Raw genomic sequence first — 23,769 nt, forward strand, 5'->3', positions numbered from 1 at the left:
GCTGCAAGACGTCGGATGGTGAAATCGCCTGTAACTGCCGACCTGCTGTTCTGTGGCCATCCTGAGGATGGCGCTGTTGAAGCAGAATTGATGGAGAAACAGCGGTGTTGTTAGATTGATCCACATGTTTTTCTAATGTCGCGTATAAAATGATCGGATAAACGCGGGGGGGGTGCGGGTGATGTGTAATCACAGCGACGCGTCATTAGAGGTGAATAAGAGAGGCCGAAAAACATGAGGCTGAAAAGAGATACGAGGTGAATAAAACAACAACAACAACAATAAGTTGCCACCTTTGCTGCGACTTTTATTCCGACCCAGAGGAGCAGGAGCAGATCTGAGCATGCGCACTGCATCGGTTCTAGGGGGACGGGGAGGACATCACGGAAAAAAACGTAGCGGCAGCACCACACACCCCACGCCGAGATTTCCTCTCTGCGCGGCGCTCGAACTGCGCGACGGACGCGGCCCGCGACTATGCCCGGTGCGGCGCTGCGATGCGGGAGGACCACTTGACAGGCCGGGGTGAGGTCTGAGCCGTTGCCGGGAGGACATTCACATTTCTTCATATGGGAGCAGCATGCGGGAAATGGTCGGAGGTTGCTGCGTGTGTTCAGACGAGCGAGGCTGGGCTGAGAACCCGCTGGTTTACTGTGATGGACACGGCTGCAGCGTCGCGGTGCACCAAGGTAACGTTAGCCGCTGTTAGCGTGCGAGCGCCGGGCAGCCGCGGTCTGTGTCGGTCTGTTGCTGTCTACGTGCGTGTGTGTGGATGTGTGTGGGAGGGGTCGGTAGGCGTGCTGCTGTGTGTTGTTTCCTCTCAGCACACACACACACAGGGCCAGACAGGGTGACACGGAGCCTGGATGGCGCCTCGATGGCACCGTGGGTCCGTGTGTGTTCGTGTGTGTTTATGTGTGTTAGTCTGGCTCGAGAGGCGTGTGTTTAGCGCCAACTGAGCCAGGCGGCCCCTCCGCGTTGGACACTGGGTTGCCTTGTGTCCATTTGCTTTGTTGCGCCTGTGAAGCGGGAGCATGTAGTGAACTTACAGGATGTGAGTGCAGAGCCTCTACCTGGGTTCTCATCTGCCGCCTGAAACAAACATTATGTTAGCTCCTGTAAGTCAGTGAAAGTGCCACAAGGTCCGATAAAGTCCGATTAGGCAGATTCATTCATATACAACTTGTGTGCGTGTGTGTGTGTGTGTGTGTGTGTGTGTGTGTGTTTGTTGTGACAGCATGCTACGGCATCGTCCAAGTGCCCACTGGTCCGTGGTTCTGTCGGAAGTGTGAGTCACAGGAGAGGGCGGCTCGAGTGGTGAGTACATCTTCCCAACACATGACACAGACCATCCATCCCTTCCTGCCTCATCCCTTCCTGCTGATGACACACTCTCTTCTTGCCCCAGAGGTGTGAGCTGTGCCCCCACAAAGATGGTGCCCTCAAAAGGACGGACAGCGGAGGTGAGTCTCCCTGAAGCTGCAGGACGAGCCTCCTCGAGTCAGACCACACTGAAGCTGCAGGTTGACTCACTGCCTTTCTCTCCACCAGGCTGGGCCCACGTTGTGTGTGCGCTCTACATCCCAGAGGTGCAGTTTGCCAACGTCCTCACCATGGAGCCCATCATCCTGCAGTATGTCCCCCATGACAGATACATCAAGGTACTGACCACAATACAGCCTGGAGAAAATCGCACCAAAATATACAACAAAGAACAGCTGTGTGTCCACAGGATTCTGTGGAAGTGTGATGCACTGACTCGATATTCCGGTAGCTCTGCCTCTGTACGCACAGAGAAGGGTATCAAAAAGAATGTAGGTAATATAGAAATAAACAGGAAACACGTTTTAGGACACACAACAAAGACCCTGGGCAGGAATGGATCCAGTGACACCAATATTTTGATATTAACCAGATTAAGCCAATAGCCTTATGAAGATGCTGCGAGGTAAAACACTATATCCTAATTCCCTCAACCCGCAAAAGGTCAAACTTTAAATAAGCAATAAGCAAATAAAAAATTTGACTATTCTGATATTAGTCGCATTATCTAAAAATGTTTATGTCTTCATAAATTACTGGAGTTTTTTTCCGACATGGACTTGTACAGCAGCTACCAACCGTTTGAAGACATTTGCCTACTGTGTTAACAAGATGGAAACATTTTAAAGAGTTGTTGCGTTTGCAAATTTTGGAATGCCTAAAATGATATATGACAGCATCACACATGAAACTATTTCAAGTTGTGGTTTTAAAACAGGCAGAAAAATGTTGGGCATAATGACATGAGTCATAATCATACTATGCTCAGAAACTTGTATATATGAATGGAATATTATATCAGCAGCTCCTGCTAACATCAAAGTCTAAATGATTCTGAATAAGGCTGGTAGTCAGAATGATGGAAACATTGTGGATATGTGCTTTAACCATTTGGTTATCAGGGCACCTCAACATTTTAAGAGATGATGCAGCACCTATAACTGGTTTATTGCACATCAGGTCTTTTCAAGACATGTCAAACACATGACTTTTGAGTTATGTCACCAATGCTTGATCAGATTCATGTTTACCTGTTCTGCCTCCTGAAAGATTTTCCTTTCGACCACATGTTTAGAAGTGTTGGAGTTGTTGTTTGGATCTCTAACTACAAACGTCAGATTTGGTTTCAGGCCCTAAACAAATGGAGCAGGGACCTAGTTTTAAACTGAACTGGTTCCCATCAGTGTCAACAGTCCCACGAGGGAAATCCATCATAAAAGAGAAAAAAACGGCACATTAACATTTCCACCAATGACACATTGGAAGAAGCACAACTCAAGTTTCCCCCGGAACGGGAGAACAGTTCAGCTCCACATCACCATCGTTCCCTCCGCCTACACGTAACCCAGAGCTGAATGGGGCAAGGTCCCGCCTGCTCTCTGGAGGTTGTTGAAAGTCATTCTGGGAAGTGTGGGACATTTTCAGCCGAAGTAGAAATAGACGAGGTAGGTTGAGGGAGAGTCAAGGAAGTACAGTTACCACAGTTCAACACAAACAACCCATTGTGATGTATTTAGCAGTGCTTAAATAGTGAGTGAGATCCATTCCCTGGCTGCTTCCTGGTGTTTGTATCACTAGTGCAGGGCTCGTTCCTAACCATGTCTGTTAGGAATGGACTGATTGCTTGGTCTGTGGCTTTCTTTCTGAAACTGTAAAAGTGACCTGTTACCAACCGGAATCTGTTTGTTTTGCACAGATTTTTTGTCAATGTTTTTCATAAAATTGAAAATGAATTTGCTTTATTACAGTTCATGTGTGTGGTTTGAAGATTTACTTAACACTTAATATCTGGTGTTATTGTTATTTTTGCACAGTGCATGTCGACTTTTTCAGAGGTTTTGTTAAGCAGCTAGCCAAAGTTCACAACTTTTTAACAATAGAGCTTTGTATTTCCAGTCTATATAAAGCGTTGCACCAAAAAAACGAGCATACTTTGCAGAGTAATTGCTAAAGAGGAAGTGATTCTGCGAATGTTGCTGCCACGAAGGAGATAGGCCCCCATGACTACTGGGAAGGTCTGTCTGTCAGATATGGTCGAAAAAAAGAAATACTAATTATCAGAACGATCTGGCGGGCCTGATATTATTGCTGGTAGGCCCGTTTTTACCCCCGGGCCACCAGATTTCGGCCACTGCTCGAGTTTGTCTGAGGACGTAGGACGTGTTGACCTCGGTCCCTGATTGCAAGGCTCATTTTGCCTGTTCATTCACATTTTATTTATATAGAATGTATAGTGTTTCCAAATCTCACCGAATTTGACACATGCCAAGTGTGAGGCTGATAAAGTGGGGTGAGATGAGCTTTCCATAAACAGACAGACAGATGTTTGTTGAATTAGAAATTACATAGAAATGAATCTCTATGGGTTTGGACTGTTGGTCGTACAAAAAAAACAAATATGAGACCTTGGTTAATTCAAATTCTTAAAGAATATTTATACATATAAAACAATTATTTGATAAATCCAAATAAACAGTGTCCACAGGGAATCTTAAGTCTATTTTCCATTTAATCTCTATGTATAGTAATGGAATGACGGTTTAATGGTGCATTGTGGCTGATGTAACACAAAGACAATGGGACCTGTACCATGCAGTGTAAGATACAGTGAACAATCACACTGGGTATAAAGATGTGCTTACACGTTCAATGATGCTTTTGAAAAGTCTGCCCATCCAACCAACCGTGAAATCACAGACTCGTTTTCCAGCCATTATAGCTTTATCATGCATCAGCTATCTTGTAACTGTCTCGTTTTATTCTGTCTGTACAGTCTGTGATATTTTGCAGACTATGTAACACAGACGTAGTGAGCGCCGAATCCACCATGAACCAGAACAGGCCTTTTAAAGCCATGCACATTACAGAGAAATCAATATGAAGCCTGGACTCATTGGACTGAGCAGCCAGTCAATGCCATGTGTGTGCGTGTGTTTGTGTGTGTGTATGTATCCTGGTGCATGCCTGCATATAAATGTACACATGTGAGTCTTTGTGTGGAGGGTTTCATATTACTTTGTCAGCTACAGTAAATTGCATGCAGCTTTCCCCCCCGTCAGAGCCATTCATCCAGATTCTGCTGCCTGAATTCCTAGACAGCGTTACAATGGCCGGCCAAAACTCGAGAAGCCACTCTTCTTTTTTACACGCTCGGTGTAGTTCATTCTCTGGCCTTTCATTACACGGCCAACATCCTCGGAGGGGAGATCAGCCTAGGATGTGTGGAGGAGAGGAGGAGAAGGGGAAAGGGGAGAGAAAAGGCGACAGAGAGTGGGCTGGAGTGAAAAGGTAAAGAGCCCGCTGTTCCTTTGTCCCGCACCTGTTGCTAGGCCTCTTGAGCCCCCCACCAGTCAGCCGTGCTAGCTGGGGAAATCTGAGGGAGAAGTACAAAAGCTGTGTGTGTGTGTGCGTGAATGAGTTTGACTGCTCGTGTGTGCTCTGGTGTATGCTTACGTGCATTTTGTGGACATGTGCGCTCAGTTTCACGGCAGTGAAGCCTGATGTGTACAGGATGTGCGGATTCAGCCTGAAGATCTCAAATTTACAAAGTCTAGTCTGCACGTGATGTTTTTTTTTTTGGTGTAGCATCAATGTGTGTCCTGCAGATTGTTATAAACCATTCCACTTCTTTACTGTAATAATTATTACTTGAGTCGAAATGAATACATTTTCCTTTCATCAAGACATAGCTCTCTTTTGAGGATACTTGACTAGCGACAGTTGCTTTGATGTGAACTTTTTCACAACATCTGGTGAACAGTTACGTTGTGCACAGAGCAAACTGTGTTTCTGTTTGAAAGCTCCATCTGTTTGTCTCGACAAGCAAAACTTCCTAATCATTTACAGTTTAGCTGCGGCTGAACTTACATTAAGAAGCTTTTTATCATTGCAGCACCGGAAACACAGTAGTTCACCAGATGAAAAACAATAGAAATCATTTGAGATACAAAGTAAAATAAGTAATATAAAATAAGGACTCCTATCAAAGTAAATGATCACCATAGTTTGTATGAATGCATCAAACTACCCTGGTAGCACTGGTGCAACAGATTGAATCAAACCTTGCAAGATTTAAAAGACTCAGGTTTTCACACACAACTAATTTTCTAACAAGCAAGGTTTCTCTGTGATCTAATAAAACTGATGTGTCTCTGTCCTCTCATTTCCTGTCGTCCCCATCTTGTTGTGGCACCAGACCTGTTACATCTGTGAGGACCATGGGAGGGAAAGCAAGGCTGCCTGTGGAGCCTGCATGACCTGCAACAGACAGGGCTGCAGACAAGCTTTTCATGTCACCTGGTAAGTGTTACCTTCGGAGTGTTTCGTCTACAGCTTGGTGACATTTTGGACAGCCAGCTGGCCAATATAATTTTATAAAATACAGTTTGCCATAACCAAGAGACAGATATATTAGACATATATGTGTCAACTGATATGTTGAGATGTAAAGCAGCAGCCAGTTAAGGCAGAGAAAGGTTCCTCAAAGTGCATATTTGTATTTCCCTTTGTTGTGTTTGTTGAACCGTGTCTGCACTGTTTTTTCTCGCTCTACTTATTTTTTTTATCTCTGGATTTGATTTGTTCCTTTTGATGTTGTGTAGGCTGAAACTGATTCTTATCACAGAATGCAGAATTGTGTCTTCTAAAATCAGGGCTGAAAGATTGGCTGCCACAGTTTTGTATGTGCAGAGATGTGACAATTAACCCATCCTGCCTTGATCACTGATAAAACATTTCACTTGACTTGGATGACATCCAGTTGCGTGGGTGTGTGTGTTTGTTTGTTTGTGTGTGTGCGTAATATCTTTATCACCCTGCTTCCTTTCCCCTCTCACCCTGTGATGCCCTGTGTCCAGTGCTCAGATGGCCGGTCTGCTGTGTGAGGAGGAAGGCCCAGAAGCTGACAATGTGAAATACTGTGGCTACTGCAAGCATCACTACAACAAAATGGTAAAGTTCGCTGGTGAATGCACTGCAAGGTGTAACGTGACTGCTGCTGCTGTTTTTGTTACCAGCTTGTTGAACTTTAGGGCGGACACTGCTGCTCTGCCATTATGCCAGCAGGGGTGTTAGTCACAGCTGATTAATGTCTGTGTAAGTGGGAGAGCCAGAACATTGAGACAGGATGCCAATGCTGTTGTGTGGTTCAGGGTTCGATGAACATAACAAGGGGTCCTCTCAAAAGCCGTATAGTCCGATCACTGTATCAAAGGGGCTCTCGTGTCTAGGGGTGCAACAGATCCCAGAACTCACAGGTTGGATCAAATCAAGGTTTTCAGTCTCAAATTGGATTTTTTACAACTTTCATTTAAACATAAACATTGTTCATAAAGTGTTTACCAGCCACACCGTCAGTCAGACCTCATCATTTCAGCTGCAGCTGTGCATGTACCCATGGCCGATTCATTGAATTTCCATTTAAGATTATTGCTTCCAACGATTATGAAAACAAAGTAATCGACATAAAACGATTTTCCGTGGTTTAGAGCCAGCTACTCTTTGAAGCAGTTTTTTACCAGACAGTTGTGAGAGAGAGTGGTGTCTTCTCAACTATCTCAGCTTAAAAGCAAATAATCATAATGTCATGAAAGCCCTGCAGCTATTAAGGTTTTATTTGATCATGATTTAATTCCCACTTTCCTGTTTTGGTTCTAATAGCAGAAGAAGTTGCGTTCCAGTGAAAATACGAGCAGTTCCTTCAGTCTTTCCAGGGGGCGCTCCAGCTCTCCCTCACAGGACAAACACCACCACCACAGGCAGAGGAAGGTAAGCACTAAGGGGGCGTCGACAAATCTACCTAATGATTACAGACACTGCACTAGTATTATACATTTAGATTTATATAATCAGATCTACCAAGAAAAAAGTAGCTCTGTTGTGGCTCTCTGCCTCTACTCAATGAAATTAAATGAAGATAAACCTATGTGGTTTTTTTAAGGAATAATCATACGTTATGTTTTGGCCAGTTTGAAAGCACTAGTACGCACAGATGTTAGAATGTGTGACTGTACAAGCGAAATTTAAGATTAGCTACCAAACTTTTGCATTGAACATCTGGTCATCAAGGTAAAATAGGTTTGTAACTGTGGTAACTGTGTGCCAGATCTGTGGTCAGTTGTTGAGCTGTGGCTCAGGAGATAGAGCGGGTCGTCCACGAACCAGAGTGATTGTGGTTTGATCCCTGGCTCCTCTATTCCACATGCCTACATGTCCTCGGGCAAGAAACTGAACCCCAAATTGCCCCTGACGGCTGTTAAAGATGAAGGGCTGCACATAGATGCACTTTATGATTCTGTGTGTGAATGGGTTAATGTTAACACTGTATTGTAAAGAGCTTTGAGTGGTCATCAAGACTAGAAATTGCTTCATAAATAGCAGTGTTTTGCAGACTGTATGCCTGGCAGGACCTGGTAGGACTCTTTACATACCTTAACCCATGTGCATGTGTGTTTTCAGAGTCATAAGGATAAAATAAGGCAAAAAGAGTGCTACAAGAAGTCGTCTGACGGCCTGAGTACATCAGTGACATCCAGCAGCATAGAAAAGGTAGGAAACCTTTTGTAAAGTTACATTTTGAGGGAATCCTGATGCCTCCATCAGTAAGAAATGCCAATTTGATTGCCACACCTTGTGAAGAGCTGTCAATTTTTTGGAAAAAAAAAAAAGATTAACAACTTGCTGTAATGTTTGTGTGTGTGGATGCGTGTGCAGATCTCCTCCAGTCACCACAGCAGCAAGGATATTGAGGGAAAATCCAAGAAGCTGAGCTCACACAGTCATGTTCATCGCAGTAAAAAGATAGGAAGCACTGGAAAAAGCTGCTCCTCCTCCTCCTGCTCCTCCAGTCCGTTCAACACAGGTAAGAAATGAGCAACGACATGTTGAGAAGTTGTTGCTTTTGTTAGGGAAAAAGTCAGAGATACTAGACGAGGTGATATAAAGTCTACTATGACGAGTGAGTTTTTTTTTTTATCTCTGTGTATGTCCTTCTCTTGGAGGTGGCTCCTTGTCTTCTGCTCAGGATTTCCATCAATTCTCATCTTCATCCCGCCTGGAGCGTGACCCTGACCGAGGAGTTGATGACCACAGTGGAGAGGAGCGCAAGGAGCGACACAGGAGGCCGGCAATCCAGGAGGACGAGGATGAAGAGGACGACGAGAAGCAGGAGGAAAAAGAGGAGGAGGAGGAAGAGGAGGACAGTAAATACCACAAGCCACCAGCATTGACTCCTGCTGATGGCCCACTGGCAGGATCCCAGGGTCATGACAGGTCAGAGAGCAACTCGAATCCTTTCGAGAACAAGGTCACCATCTCCACCTTTGGGTCCATCATGCGCATCACCTCCTCGACAGGGCTGGGCAGCAGCAGTAAGATCCGCAAGATCTCCTCCTCAGGGGACTACAAACCTTCCAAGTCTCTTTGCAAGCCGTCTCAACTGAGCACTCCACCTATCCTAGAGGAGGCGGGCCTGGAAGACAAAGCCACACCTCCACCACTGCCCCGGGAGAGGAGGCACCGTGGCAACAAGAAGAGCCGCCATGGTCCAGGGCGCCCACGGGGCAGCAAGAACCGAGAGAGGAGGGAAGACGAGCTTCACCACCACCATCACCACGCAGCACCTCCTCCTCCTCCTCCTCCTCCTCCTCCACCTCCTCCTCCTCTTCCTCCTCCTCCTCCAGCTTTAACCTCCTCAGTCTACCCAAGCCCATCCTCCATCCCCCACTCCACCTTCCCCTCGACGCTACCTCCCACCTCTTCCTTTTCTTCTTCCTCTTCCTCTTCGTTCTCCTCCTCCTCTGTCGGTAGTTTTTCCACAGGCCGTGGTAACTCACTGCTTGGCTCTGGTGAGTCCTTGTGAGCGGGTGTGTGTGGTAGCCCCCAAGCTTCCTGTGTGTGTGTCAGAGAGCGTAGAAAACTCGTCCCTGTTTGCACTTTGGTGCGTTCACTTGCAGTGTGACTGTAGTGTCAAAATGTTTCCATGACACATATGCCCTGTCAGCACCACAGGAACAGCTTATCTGTATATCAGCACCATGTAGTAGATCAAGCAACTCAAAGTAAAAGAGCCCATCAGGACAAATACAGATACAGTTTCATGGAACATTTTTAAATAGATATGGTTTAAACGTTCAGAATATTTAGTAAATCTGCCTCAGTTTATTTGTGTGAGGCAGAGAGGTTGTCCTACATAGTGGTTTGTGGTTGCACTGCACACGTCTCTGTGGTAGTTTTCCTGCCCTGCTTTCAGATTCTCTCATGGACATGAACTCACAGGTGCTGTGTGTGCTTATCTTTAGCGGTCTCACAACTGAGATGATGATGAAAGTAATTGAGAAATATTTTCTCCACTGAATTTATTCCCCTGGTTGCGCAGGTATCTACTCCAGTCTCAAGGACCCTCTCACACTGGGCGGGGGTGTCTGCAGTACTCCTCTCTCCCTGGGCGGAGGGCTGTGCAGCACCTCATTGTCCCTAGGAGGGGGCATGTGTAGCACCCCTCTCTCCTCAGGACTCCTCCCATCCCACGTCTCCTCTCTCTCTCTTCCATCAGTCAGCACTGTCTCCAACACACAGGTATTGCACACAAACTGTTGAACTGATCGGTCATGATGAAGTGTTTCAGACTGAAAAGCTTTTTACTGTATGAGAACCACTGCAGAGCTGCTGTTGTTGTGTGTGGGACAGTTTTCCAATTTAGTTTAACACTTAGAATAAACAATAAACAATAAAAAATATAAAAAGAATTAATGAATAAGTTCATCATAAGAAAATTGATCTACAGCTATTATCAAATCAAAAACTATTTCCTTAAAAATATGCACAAATCACATCTTGCCTTGTAGGGTTTAATAAGGTACAACACCCTCTGACCTTAACCCTCGATTACAGTGAGGAAAAACATTAAAAACACTTTTAACAGGGAAAAAATACATCTATTGTATTTGCACCATTTGATAGAATGTTGTGTAAAAACTGGTTATTAAACTGGGAGCTCACGTTGCATTGTTTTTCAAATACATCAAGCATGAAAGAGACCCTTGTGAGACACTTGATATAGTTTGGCCAATGTTTACAGCCGTCTATAAGGCATCATAGCTGTCATCTTTTAATTTGTATTTAAACGTCCTATCCATATAGTCCAGGTGAACCTTTCCTCACTGTGTCCCAGGTCCCTCCAGGTTCCAGTACCTCCTATAGCCTGACCTCCACCCAGCCTTTCGCCAGCTGTCTCTCCACAGCCCCGCCACTGCTGCCACTACTGAGCCAAGCCCAGACCTCACTGCCAGGTGAGAGGAGGACAGGGTTATAAAAACTGAAACTAGTTTACGACAAGCTTCCAAAGTAAAGCCTCTTCTGACTAAACTGCTCTTCCCTTTTACAGGATCTAACATTAAACCTCCTCTCACAGCACAACAGACACTGCTCTTTAGTGAGGAAAAGTACATGTGAAGTTCATGAGTCTCTGTCTGTTCTCAGAGTCCGACCTCGATGACTGTCGCTTTCCGTGTCAGGGGAACTCACCAAGAGAGAGTCTTTCATCACAGTAAGTCTCTTTCTGTACTTTTTCGACTGTATTGGTGTTGCAGGATTTTACACTCTCCTGTTGAAAATGAGTGAGCAGGTTGACACAGGGAAGTAATCTAAAACACAGGCTCTGGTCTCTATCTCCATCAACGATCAAGCATTTGAATACATTTTGTCTGGGCTGTAGCTGTAGTCAAATCAGTATGTATTTCAGCAAACAACAGGAAAATGGCAGCAACAACCAAAGTGGATTAGATTAAAAAAAACTACCAACCACAGCGTATTGTCAGTAGTTTCCTCTCGTGCCTGCAGCAGTGACTTTTCAATGTTTTGAACTCCCTGTTATTTTCTCCTCCTCCTCACCCAGGTCTCCCATGAGCTGTCTTCCTCTTCTGTTTGACCAGAGAGATGGGCTGTGTGCAGGAGTCAGAGCCCGTCCAGAGAACGTCCCTCAAGCCAGCTCCCACATAGAGCTCCTGCTGGAGAAACATGGCAACGGAGACATGGGAGCCAACAGTGAGTCAGCCTGAAAAACAAAGCAGTGGTTCACATGTAGTTCCAAGAAGAAACTTAGAAAAATAAGAAAATTCAATGGTCACAAAAGAAACTAGAATGTGCACATACCTCTGCCGTGGCCCAGCAGTCCTCTTAAGACCTCTTAAATTCAACCAAACTACACAAAATTACACACACTCATAAATATCATGAATTTGTTTTCATCAAGATCCAGAAATTATACCCACAAACATCAATCAGTCCTAATGTGGAACCGTTAAACTCACCAACTTCACACTTGGCATGTGTATTCTCGATGGCCCAGGAAAATGAAGTGTCAAATCTGAAGGTTTTTGTTATGTTTTCTCACGATGTCGGTCTGACAGTCATTCACAGGAGTTGCTGTTGCTGATCTGAGTCATTTCTGCAACATCCATAGAATCACTTCCTGCTATTTTTAAGTAAAAGTAAAAGTTACCTGTTCATTTTGTTGCTGCTATGCTTTTGATTGAGCTGAATTATGTTGTGAAGTTGTGAACTTGGGTCTGATGATTATGTCAGTTTCTCAAAAGACTTCGGAAATAGTAAGTGGGCAATGTTTAAAAAAATAATGTATCATTTAAAATCAAATCAAAGCCACACACATGACCAATGATAAAGTAAATTCAGTTTCATTTCATGAGAATTCCCCGCACCATAGACTGTTTATAAAAAGCTCTGAACACAACATCAAACAAAGTGGAAGTATATTGCAGAACTGTTTTGAGTAGAACTCACTAATGACACGGAGTGATTCCAAGGCAGCTCCAGAGCATTAACACAGACCAAATGTCCAATCTAACAATGCTAAAGAAAATGATTCAAATCTTCCGGGATCCGCCCCTTTGGCCGGATATGCGCCAAAATTCTTTTGTGGAATGTTTGTTGAGTAGTTTTGGCTTAATCCTGCTGAGGGTCAGGGGTGAAAACATAACCTCCCTGGCAGAAGCCCAACATTCTGCTTTCAACTCTTTGCTCTCAATGCATACGTCTCCTGAGAAAACCGATTTTAAATTAGAAAGCCAGAGAAGGAGAAATCCCGCTTTTGTTGAACTGCTCACAACTTCTCGAGGTAATAACCTCGGTTGAAGGTTCTCATCTAGCTTCCTTTAAAGGTCTTATATAGTGAAAATCTTTTGAACCAGTGTGAAAAATGCTTGGTGTAATTCGCCCATGATTATTTTAACTTAGACTCTCTCGGCTCTGTGAGAACACAACCTGGTGCTATTTAGAGATGATGACTGCCCCTGTGGCGCAGTGCTGCGACTGAGCTGAAAGCAGCTCCAGCAGCGTCGCTTCTCACAGGCCCTCAGTCTGTTAGATTCCTGTTCTGCTCTCTCCTGAGTCAGATCCCTCACTGCCTCTTTCTCTGTTATCAACTGGCTCTGTTTTCTTTTTTTATTCTTAGCTACTTTTTCTTTCTCCACCCAGTGCAATCATTATTGTTCCATTTTTCTTCCTCTTTCTGATACGTCAACCACTGTCTCTCTTTGTGTGTACCATAGTTTCCTCTGTCAACATCCATCAGGGAGCCTTCTTTTTTTACCCAGATTTCAAAGTTTCTCGTAACTGTGTATGCTTTTATGCCTCTCAGGGTTCACTTTAGACTAATGAATGTTTATTGCTGTTCTGCAGAAACGAGAAAGGAGAGCGAGGCAGTTCTTCCTCTTTCTGTGATGCTGGGCACGCTGCACACAGAGCTCCATAGAAAATTAATTAAGAAGCATTTCGAGGATTGCTTTGAATCTCTAGCTCAGCTCTTGGGGCACTGCAATAAACTTAACACGAATAATAAAACTGAACATCCAGTTACATCACCACTAAATGTCAGAGCTTTAATAACTGACTCAATAAATGACTCAATTCTCTCAATTACAGCTTTGACAATCAGTTATAGTGTAAGTGTGTAGTAATGGTGCTATAATGATCCTGTCAGTCTTTACAGCCCTTTCATACCCATGGTCTACTAAAATAGCTCATATGTGTTTGATAAGACTCCAAAATGATTGATCCACTATCCACTATTTAACAAACACTCATTATTTTTCAGTGAGCAGTATAACTTGCATTTCAACCATAAATCATCATCATTTGTATCGTTACTGATAGATGTGTTGCACAGTGGTTATTTTTCTCAAATATCAAAACCAAACATTAGTGTTACATGGTATGGACTACGTCTGTGTTACACTGTTAGAATTGAAGGGGACACTCAAATTAAATGAATTAACGGAGTTAACCTAGTGCACTTTGCAAGTTCTTGCAAATCATTCATCTAATCACACTTGGCCTATGTTTTGTAAATTGCCTGAAAAGGTGCAGCGCCTATTCTGGAGCAGTTTGGACATGCAATAGGTTCACTGTGAATAAATAATTGAATAAACAGGCGACCAGCGCTCTGTAGCAGTCAGTGGGGGTGGGGCAGTTCGCCTTCAGTCTGTGGACAGAGCTTGACAGGTCTTCTTCTACCTCCTCAGATAAACTACAGCAGTGGTCGGCAACTGGGTCAAACCACAGGTCAAAATCGCCACCCGATCATTTAAAAAATTAGATTATTTTTATTTCACCATATTGGAGACACTCATGGGATATAATCTCCTTCAGGGCACCAACATTCAACATTCACTTCCTCTTTAGCAAGCTTTCTTCAAAGTAAAAGCACAATGTTCATTTTGTTGCTGCAATGTTTTATATTGAACTTTAATTACAGAGTTTACATTTTGAAAGCTGTGAACATGGGTCTGAAGATTGTGTCGGTTGCTTAACAAACGTGTGTAATAAGCGTCATGCAATGTATCTAAAAACAACACAAATTCAGTAAATCATTCAAACTATAAAATCTTCTTTGCAGATAAACCAGGTAGGACGAACACAACGTTTTCTAACTTCACTCTTCACCATAGATTGTTTATTAAAAAACTCTGCACACAACGTCCAGCACACAAACAATAAAAAGTGACGGTAAATGAGGAGGACTCGCTAATGATAAGGAATAATTCTGAAGCAGCACGAGAGCATTAACACAGGACACGAGAACAGAACATTCAAAATAAACAGGTTTACATTGGGAACTGTACTAGTCTATTGTACACTGCTAGAATTGGAAGGCCAGATTGAATGACTTTAAGAAGACAAAGTGAACAGGGTAGGGTTTGCATTTTCCAAGGAAGTGTTTCAAAATAAGGTGGTAAACATGGGAAATCCAAAAATAATTATTATATATTTTAAACTTTTTTTACCTATTGCTTGATTATTTGGATGGAATTTGTTTGTTGAATATGTGGACCAAGTTAAAGGTGGCGGTCACAGTCAGGGTTTAGTGGCCTCTCATATTTTGCAGTAGTTTGGGCCTCATCAGTCAGAATAACTGAAAACCCCTGTGTGTGGCTACATAGACTGTAAAGTGGACTTAATGAAAGCTCGACTCAGGTTACTGGTTATGTTGGTCTATTATTGATAGTTTAACCATCACTGATGTATCCTCATACATCCAGTATATTAACTGGGTTGTTATTCACCAGTTCTCGTTACTTGAGCGACATTATGAAAAGTAGGACAGTTACTGACCTGATTTTTATGCTTCCGTGCCAGCAACAGTCATGTCTGCAGGCATTGTGTTTTTGGGGTTGTCTCTCATGAATATTATATCTCAGGATACCTTCAGCACCCTGCACGGAATTTCTTCAAATTTGGCACAAACATTAACTTGGACTCGAGAATGAAGTCATTAGAGATTTGGGTGTCAAAGGTCACAGTGACCTCGGCCCTAACTCGAGAATTCATACACTTTGCATGACAAAATTCAACAGGTGTCTCGTAGTGTACAATGATGATATGTTGATATTTTATGAACAAATTGTCAAAGATCAATATCATTGTGACATTTTTACTAGGGCAAATACACTTTTCTGCTCTATATCTAACATCATAACTCAGGAACTAAAGGTGCTGACTGTATTTTACATTTAAAGAGCTGTTTAGAGGAAAAAGGAGCAGTGATTAAATTAATTTGTTGATCTACTTCTTGTCTACTAGGTGTTCATATTCATAGAAATACATGTATTCAACAATATTAATAATATAGAGTCCATTATTGATATTTCATTGCATCTCCTCTAGTTGTGGAGATGCTCCAGTCGCTCCACTCCCTGCAGCAGGAGAACCAGCGCCTCCAGGACCAGATCCTCAGCCTGACGGCCAAGAAGGAGCGGCTGCAGGTGCTCAACACGGAGCTGGCTGTGCCTTTTCCTCCACACGTTTATTCCGCCCTGGGCGCCTTGCACACTTCAGCACAGATCAACTTCCTGTCATCCACCCAAGGTGAGGTTATTCATCTCTTCGACCTACTTTCATATCAAAACCTAAGGACACACTGTTTCTAAGATGTCATGTTGTACACTGCCCACCTGCTTTTACTGTGCGTTCACACGCTCCTCAGAAGGTCCCATTTCCCAACACCTGAAGTCATTGTTCCGACTTCAGTGCAGTTATGTGTTTTGAAGTCCAAACATGGAAATGTGAATGTAAATGTAAATATAAATGTGTTTGACAATGGAAACCATTTATAGTGATCACGTTTGTCCTGGGCCAAAATGAGCACTATAAAGGGATGATTACGTAAATACAATTGCTGAGGTTCTGTATGAAAATCCAAGAACTTGAAGGAAAGGTCACATTGCGAACTTAAGTATGCATGAGCGCCCACGCACACATACACTGACTCTGGTGCTCACTTCTCTCTCTCTCTCTCTCTCTCAGATGCACACACCCACACACTGACCAACAAGCTCACGTTTCTGACCCGCTACAGTTTAAACGTTGATTTGTTGGAAATTACGCCACAATATCAACACCGATCATCACATAATGATCATTACTTTTATTCTGTGATTGAAATATTCATTCAGCCGGTCTCACACGCTCTCTTCTGTGCGTTAGTTCCTGTCCTGCTTCCACAACAGTCCAACTGCATGCTCCATATAAAAACATCAGTGTATTATTTTCTGGTGATCCCTCTCCATGAGCTCATTAGACTGCTTTGAAATAAATATAGGGATTTATTGAGTGAAAAAGCTTTTTGTAGGGTGTGTTGTGACAATACAAAACCTTGTGGCTTATGTAAAAGTTTGATTTTGTATTTTTCACCCTGTGTTTGTACCTCTCTCCCTTAGACCTTCTTAGCACCAATAAGAGTCCCCTGTCCAAAAGCTGCTTCTTGAATGACACCTCCTTTGTTAACTCATCTGAGGTGAGAAGCCGTAGATCATGTGTTACACATTATACTGACCTGGATCAAACAGTATCAACAAGTGTGTTTCTGCTTCCTAAACCTGTTTGTATCAAGAAATGTGTGCGTTTGACCCTCAATTCACAGGATTTCCTAGGGGTCTTAAGGGGTGACTTAAAAAGTCTTAAATTACATTAAATAGATAAAGAAGTTATGTACTTGATCTTAAATACACATAGATAGGTCTTGTTATTGCTTTTTTCTTTTAAGAGAAATGTTTTGCATGCACAGTTTATAATGTTTCAGTGTGTTGTGAGTCTTCCCCAAGATAAAGAGATTAACTTGCTGTAATAAAACTACAAACAAGACAAACTCACCGTCTACAAAGACATTGGTCACACTCGGCTTGAGTTTGGGATAGAGTATGGAAAACTACTGCCTGTCGTTTGTGAGATAATGTTGTGCTTTTAGGGTTTTTCTCTTTGTGGTTCCTTCATCTTATTTTCAATTATCGGGGAGTAATTCTGGGACTCCAATATTCCTCCATATCTGTCATCCTTGACATAAATCTCGAATTTCATTTGTTAAGGTCTTTAAAAGGTCTCAGAAAGTTTGGATTTACCTTGTTGAAACCTGCAGAAACTCTGATACAGGGATGAAAATGATAAACAATATGTTCTCTTACTGTCAGATGTGTACAGACTCTATTTTTTTCACGGTTAACTGATGCAGTTAGGAACTGGATTCACATTAATAGCAAGCTGACACCTGCAAAAGCTGACATGGACTTTTCCCCTCTTTGTTCCAGGAGCTCCACTCTGGTAGTCCGTCCCGCAGCAGCTCGTCCCTCTCTTTTCAAAGTACTCCTCCTCCTCAGCAGAGTCCGGCCTCCTTCAGCCAGCCGCTGCTGAATGGCCTGAGTCGAGGTCTGAGCGACGGTCTGGGGACCATGAGTCAGGCTGGCAGCTCCTCTCTGCCGATGGTGGGTGGGCTGATGGCGTCTCTTGCAGGAAGTATGAACGGTGTGCTAGGAAGCCTGAACGGTGTGATCCAGTCTCCGGTGCAGAACGCCCCACAGCCCACACTCCCTGCTCTGCGCCCCCAACCTCCACCGCTCAACCCACAGGCACTGGCACAGGGCTTCCAGCTCCCCAAGAGTGTGAGCCCGTACGTACCCAGTACTGTCTGACTTTCAGTCAGCTGAAGAGATCCAAAATGAATAGTTTTCTTTTTTTAAGGGTTTTAAAAAACGTCCAACAGCTGACAAAACTTTACTTAATAATATTACGAATATTATATTATAATACTGTTGTTCTGTCTGTTTAATGTACTCGCCTCTGCTTTTATAACTATGATTTTCACTGCCACTAGATATCGCACTTGCACCTGCATGTCAGACCAAAACAAATGTTACATCAGCCACACCTCCAGCCACAACTACCCCCTTCATTCAGGTTCCCAGTAAGTTGCTGCTGCACCCAGTGGGAATGGTCCCTAAACACACAGAAGAGCAGTTACCCTATATGAATACAAAACCTTTTTCCATTTTTATTAAGCATTTAGAGGAGAGCCAACAGAAAAGCAACCCAGCTAGCTGCTGTGCAGCCTGGGAGAATGGATCTGTTGGCTCTTCTTCATAGGTTGGTGCTCCTGTCAGTGCCTGAACCTCCCAAGAGTCAGACTCTTAAGTGAAGGTGTTTTTTTCTACTGATTCTGGAGCTGTGCTCACTCTTGCAGCCCTGAGCGCAGCACACTCTCACCAGGATTGGATGGCGCTAGCTGCTAGTTAGCATTCTATCATTATATAGTCTTAGTGTCTCAATGGGAGCGACTCACATGCACTAACATGAATGTGTGTCTGGACCAGCTACCAAAACAAAGAAGCGGGAAGCTCGGACCACAACACATTGAGTAACGCCATCACTTCACTGGTTCTTTACACAGAAAACCGATGTTTGCTGCTGAATTCGATATTGTGTATATATATATATAACCTTTAAAGTGTGGGTATGTTCCTTGTGTTTTCAGATCCTCTCTCCTGTCAGAGCAGCAGAAGCAGCTTCTTCTAGAGCAGCAACAGCCGCAGCTCCAGCAGTTCCTTGCCTCACAGAACTTCACTCCAGTAATGAACTTCTCTCTGTTACTTTATCTTACTCTCACCTGTATTTTCACACTAGACTTTTTCTCTCAGGATGTCTAAAAAGATCTTTGATTGACAAAGACAATTTTTTCTGACGTATTACCGAAATAATAGCTGTGTCTTAATTCAGGGGCCTTTATCGACTACGTAGAGCTGGCGGGCTCTGTTTCCTCTTTAAAAAGTGGTTAGTCACTGAAGCAAAATTAATCCTGGGATGGGTTGGTCCGGCTTCTCAGGGATGAATGGACCGATTTGTCGGCCACTTTTGGAGGAGCCTTCGAAATGGGAGATGTAGTTGTGCCGCTGTTCTCCTATCGTTCTTCAAATGCAGCCTCCAAAGAATGCAGCCATGATTTGATACACAGCTAATGTTATTCCTCTCTTTGTGGCCATAAACTTTATGGGCAAAGGTGGTTGGACACCTACACATCACACCTACAGGAACTTTTATGACATCCCTTTCTCGATCTAGATAGACATTAACATGGAGTTGGTCCCCCCTTTGCAGTTATAAAAGCTTCCCACAAATTTGGAGGCAAAGAATGGTCTGAAATTGCTGAGGCATTTACATTTCCCTTCACTGGAACTATGGGGCAGAGTCCCACTAATTGCAATGGGTCTGAATGAAACACCTGAATTCGATGATTAAGATGTGTTAATTAATACTTTTGTCCTGATAGTGAACACATGTTCTCGACAAGTCTCAGCTGTCAATCATGACATGTTACCCTGTTTTTATAGAGCTAAACAACGTGGTTCATTTCCTGAGTAGTGTTTTTGATTATCGGCCATAATATTATATATAAGACATAAACTGTGTTTGGAGAAAAACAAGTTTTATTTGCAATGTCAAGGAGAAGTACTAGACTTCCCACAATCCTCAGGTGTAATACCGACGTTTTGATAAGGGGAGCTTGCTGTTACCATGGAAATATTTACCACAGTGACAATCAAGTTGGCTACAATGGGAACGGTTCAGCGTAACATTGACCACAGAACAACCATGATTTATCTTTCTAATATGATGACATTTTTTAGAGATGAGGAAAAGAAAAGCCCAAAGGGGAAAATCACTAGAACAAGGTTAAGTTCAAAAAGAAGTCATTGGAAAAGGATCGTTCTCGATGGTTTATGGGATGAAAAGCTCCTTCACTCATTTCCTACATTTTTTGTTTTGGAAATCAAATGTTTTATGGTCAAGATTGGTTTCATAGATGGTCAGCCTCCTTCCAGATTTGAAACACTTCATAAGGATTTTCTGAAATAAAAGGGAAACGAATTGAGCTGTGCGGCATTTAAGACCTATACTGTAGCCAGCCACCGGGCGGCGATCAAGTTGTAATGTCATCCATCTGTTTATGCAGTCTATGGTTAAATAGGTACAAACAGAAACTCATATGCATCGTCCAGTCTCACACTTGTCCTGACTGTAAACGTTGTGCTCCTTCACCAGGAGCAGCAGGTGGTGGTTTGCCAGATGCTGCAGCAGCAGAGACAGAGGGAGCTGCAGCGCCTCACGCTTACAGGAGCACTCACCTCCACCCCAAACTCACCCATGATCGCCCATTCTCCCAACCTGCTGTCCTCTGCCACAGCCTCCCCCCTGCAGGGCGGCCAGGGAGGCGGCCTCTTTGCTCTGCAGGACCAAGCACTTCACATGCCGGGGGTGAGCAGCGCCGCAGGATTTCTCATCGTGGTTGTAAAGGCTGTCCTGTTTTGTTTCCAGTTTTTGAAAACTCATTTAATTTTGTTTTCAGGGTGGAGGAGAAAAGGGCGGAGATAAGAATGGATGACGTCTCTCGATAACACAAGAGCAGCTCAAATGAAGATGCCGGGTGTCACACCACCCACTTGAAAAACTGAAGTCCACTTTTAGACTTGTGAACGTCTTTTCCTCTCCGTCATCTTTATCTTAAACACTCTTTTATGAATGTATAACAGGATGGACTTAAATTTCAAGGTGAAGTTTTTTCGTGTTTTGAAAGTCTTTATATCAGAGGTTCTTTTCATAGATTTTTTTTGTGTAGGCAGCTTTCAGAGAGCATGAATTCCGTGGTCTCTTCTTAAATTGCACTATTTTGTTAGTTAGACCAATGGGGCTGCTGACGAAGGCAGAGCTGGAGTTCCTGCTCGTCCCTGCAGGTACTGTGTGGGCTTTTTTTTTCCTGACTTCTCAAGCACTGACCTTTTCATGAATTCCCTCCACTCAGTCAGTGAGAATCACAGCTCTGCCCCTTGTTGCAACCTCACCTGTCTTCCTTGATATGTCTTCCCGTTGTCTTCACCCCGCCCAGATTTCATGCGGATCTTCTATGTCGCAGCCTCTCACAGGCTCTTACCGTGTAAAGCATGAATATACTGTCACTTTTCAATGTGTGGTCGTTGGCGTCTCAACATGAAGCTAGTTATTACCTCAAACGTTTTTGCCACCTACTTTCCATTGTTGACATTTTGTGCTGACTCTTTACTACAATAGTAATATTTAATGGATATAAATGCCCACCAAAAAATCCTGGTGTTAGCTCAAAGGTATTAAGTCATGTAACTGTAAAAATGGCACGCAACCCTCTCATCCAAAATGGCGCCATAGAGCCACCAGGTTTTATTCTAAACGACCACAAGAGTTTCTAAAGCCTTTTATATCCTCCCAGTTGCTGTCGAGATTAAGCAGATGAAACCAAACATTTGGAAATTGTGAGGAAAAAGAAATGAGTAGTTTTTTCTAAAGAAGTGGGCACTTTGCATGTTAGTAGTTAACAGAGCAAATTAGCCATCAACACAGAAACTTAATAAAGGAGGCTTGGTACTAACTAGGCCATTAGGTTTTTGATTGATAAGAGTATTTTGCACACCATCCTCAAGTGTCAGCTTATGTTACTTCCATACGTAGATCCTTTTCATGTCGGACGACTAGTGGTTCTTTTAGCAATACTGGATAGATAATGAATGCCTTAATGATACTAGATTTACAGAGAAAACCACGAGCCCAGAGGCTCACTCTCCTGCTGATTTCCTTCGATAGTGATTTATATCTGGGGTTCACAGAGGGGGACATTACTGAAGTGAACTCACTCTTCCTAAGCTCATTTATACTTTTGCTAGCGGACTGATGATTTCAACAGTTGTGAATAACCGTATAGTGATAACTGAAGTGTCAAATCATTTTTCTATTGTAATTTTTGTGTCAAGATGCAATGATCTTTAGTTTTTTGTGCTTCAGTGAACTGAGACGGATGTATTGGAAAAACAGTGCGCAGTGGTTTCATAGGAAGACGACGAGATGTAAAAGTAAAAGTGTAACAGACAGTGGATTGCCAATGCTGCTGCTGTTGGCCTTCACTGCAGGGCTGTTAGAGCCCATCTAGACGTTAGCCAGTGTAGAGACTCCAGCCCCTTTTACTCAGCCTGTTGCATCTCTGTATTCAACTTTCCAGTTCTGTATGAAATGAACAGACATGGAATGGGGTTGGCTTTTCTGTCCCGCCTGAATGGCAGCCATTGTCATAGTTTGTTGAATAAGGGAGCAGCAGCGTGTCGGGTCAGTCGTCAAGCCTGATTTTGGAATGTGGGCGTGTTATCTCAAACCACACATGTGGTTGTTTAAGTGTACACAAGCAAGGGCGACATAACAATGGGTCGTCTTAACTGCAATATGTCTGTGTAAAAGGGGCTTATGATAAAAAAGCTTCTTCTCCTCCACTTCATCATGTGACGACTGTTTGCATCCGTTTTCTCTCACATTCATCTCTTACCCTCAAAGTAAGGGATTGTTTTATCAGGTTTTTTTCCCTTTGTTCTTTACCAATATCTTCTTGGCCTTTTAAATATTTTGTCACTTTTTTTCCTCGAACATGATTTGTTCACAAGCAATGTGATACGTTGAGTGATAGTTTGTTTTGTTAGCAGCAAATGTAGACGTCAGAAGGAATTTAAAGCAGCTGACTAGTCGCTGATAAATACTGTAGCAATGCCAGAGGGAGAACGTTGATTCTGATGATAAAGACATAAGCCGACGTGTTGACATGACTCCGAGTGGAAGGAGTGTTTCGCCAACCATGTCCTTACGAGTCGCCTGTCACACACTATGTCCAGGAGGTGGACTGAGGAGTGGTGCGAAGGATTTCTGAGGCAGTTTCTTTCTCATGTTGCACTGGGGCACTTTGGGCCCAATTGTAAATCGTTTTTTTTAAGTACCTTTTCAATTTTGTTGGAATACGAGTTGTATACTTCAATGTTTGTGTAAAAACACATTCATTTTTTTAAGCTTTGAAGTTTGAATAAGCAAGATAATCCTTGTTCTGAATGTCGTACTGTGTATCTTTTATGTATTACAACATTTAAGCACCTGGCTCTGAATGAGGTTTGATGGAGAGCAAGTTACCTATTGGGAAATGAGTTGCATGAAATGCAGTGATGTCTCTCAAATGTATGGCTAAATACCAAGTAATAACTATGCATAATTTGAAATGCATCGTTCCCTGAAGAAGAAAAAAGAAGAAATTTAATGAAATGAGCACTGAAGTTTAAAAAGGACATGCACTTCGTCATTGTACAGTGTATTTGAGATTGATCAAAATGGAATTGACAATATTGAGATTAAAAGCCCTGTAAAGTATTTTGATATTTTTGTGTGTAAAATTAAAAAAGGATTTTAAGACGACTTTTTGTCAATAAATGTATTTTACTGAGTTGTTTTACATGTTCTCTTGGGTGTTGAATAATTCAGCAGTGAATAATCTGTGTGCCTGACATTGTGATGGATTTCTTTTTTCTTTGAAAGTAATTGTCAAACTAAGTTGTG

The 23,769-nt window shown here is 43.0% G+C and overlaps 1 protein-coding gene across 3 annotated transcripts; it reads left to right on the forward strand.

Annotated features, from left to right (window-relative positions):
* Window positions 1-443: 443 nt before the first annotated feature.
* On the forward strand, window positions 444-23,656 carry LOC128436578 (protein AF-17). 3 transcript variants are annotated; one of them, XM_053418348.1, is made up of 20 exons: window positions 444-689; window positions 1,238-1,317; window positions 1,409-1,463; window positions 1,552-1,661; window positions 5,738-5,841; window positions 6,399-6,492; window positions 7,201-7,308; window positions 7,999-8,088; window positions 8,254-8,401; window positions 8,541-9,386; window positions 9,917-10,116; window positions 10,712-10,829; window positions 11,020-11,086; window positions 11,435-11,583; window positions 15,721-15,921; window positions 16,773-16,849; window positions 17,637-17,995; window positions 18,857-18,950; window positions 20,422-20,634; window positions 20,726-23,656. In XM_053418348.1, exons 1-20 carry the CDS (start codon window positions 581-583, stop codon window positions 20,759-20,761), a joined length of 3,258 nt encoding a protein of 1,085 aa, XP_053274323.1. In that variant the 5' UTR covers window positions 444-580; the 3' UTR covers window positions 20,762-23,656. The 3 variants fall into 3 exon arrangements, with proteins under 3 accessions (XP_053274323.1, XP_053274324.1, XP_053274325.1); XM_053418349.1 differs by having other exon boundaries at window positions 445-689; window positions 17,637-17,810; XM_053418350.1 differs by lacking the exon at window positions 444-689 and adding an exon at window positions 853-1,118.
* Window positions 23,657-23,769: the final 113 nt, after the last annotated feature.

The sequence above is a fragment of the Pleuronectes platessa genome, chromosome 3, assembly GCF_947347685.1.
Source record: "Pleuronectes platessa chromosome 3, fPlePla1.1, whole genome shotgun sequence".
Taxonomy (NCBI): Eukaryota; Metazoa; Chordata; class Actinopteri; order Pleuronectiformes; family Pleuronectidae; genus Pleuronectes; species Pleuronectes platessa.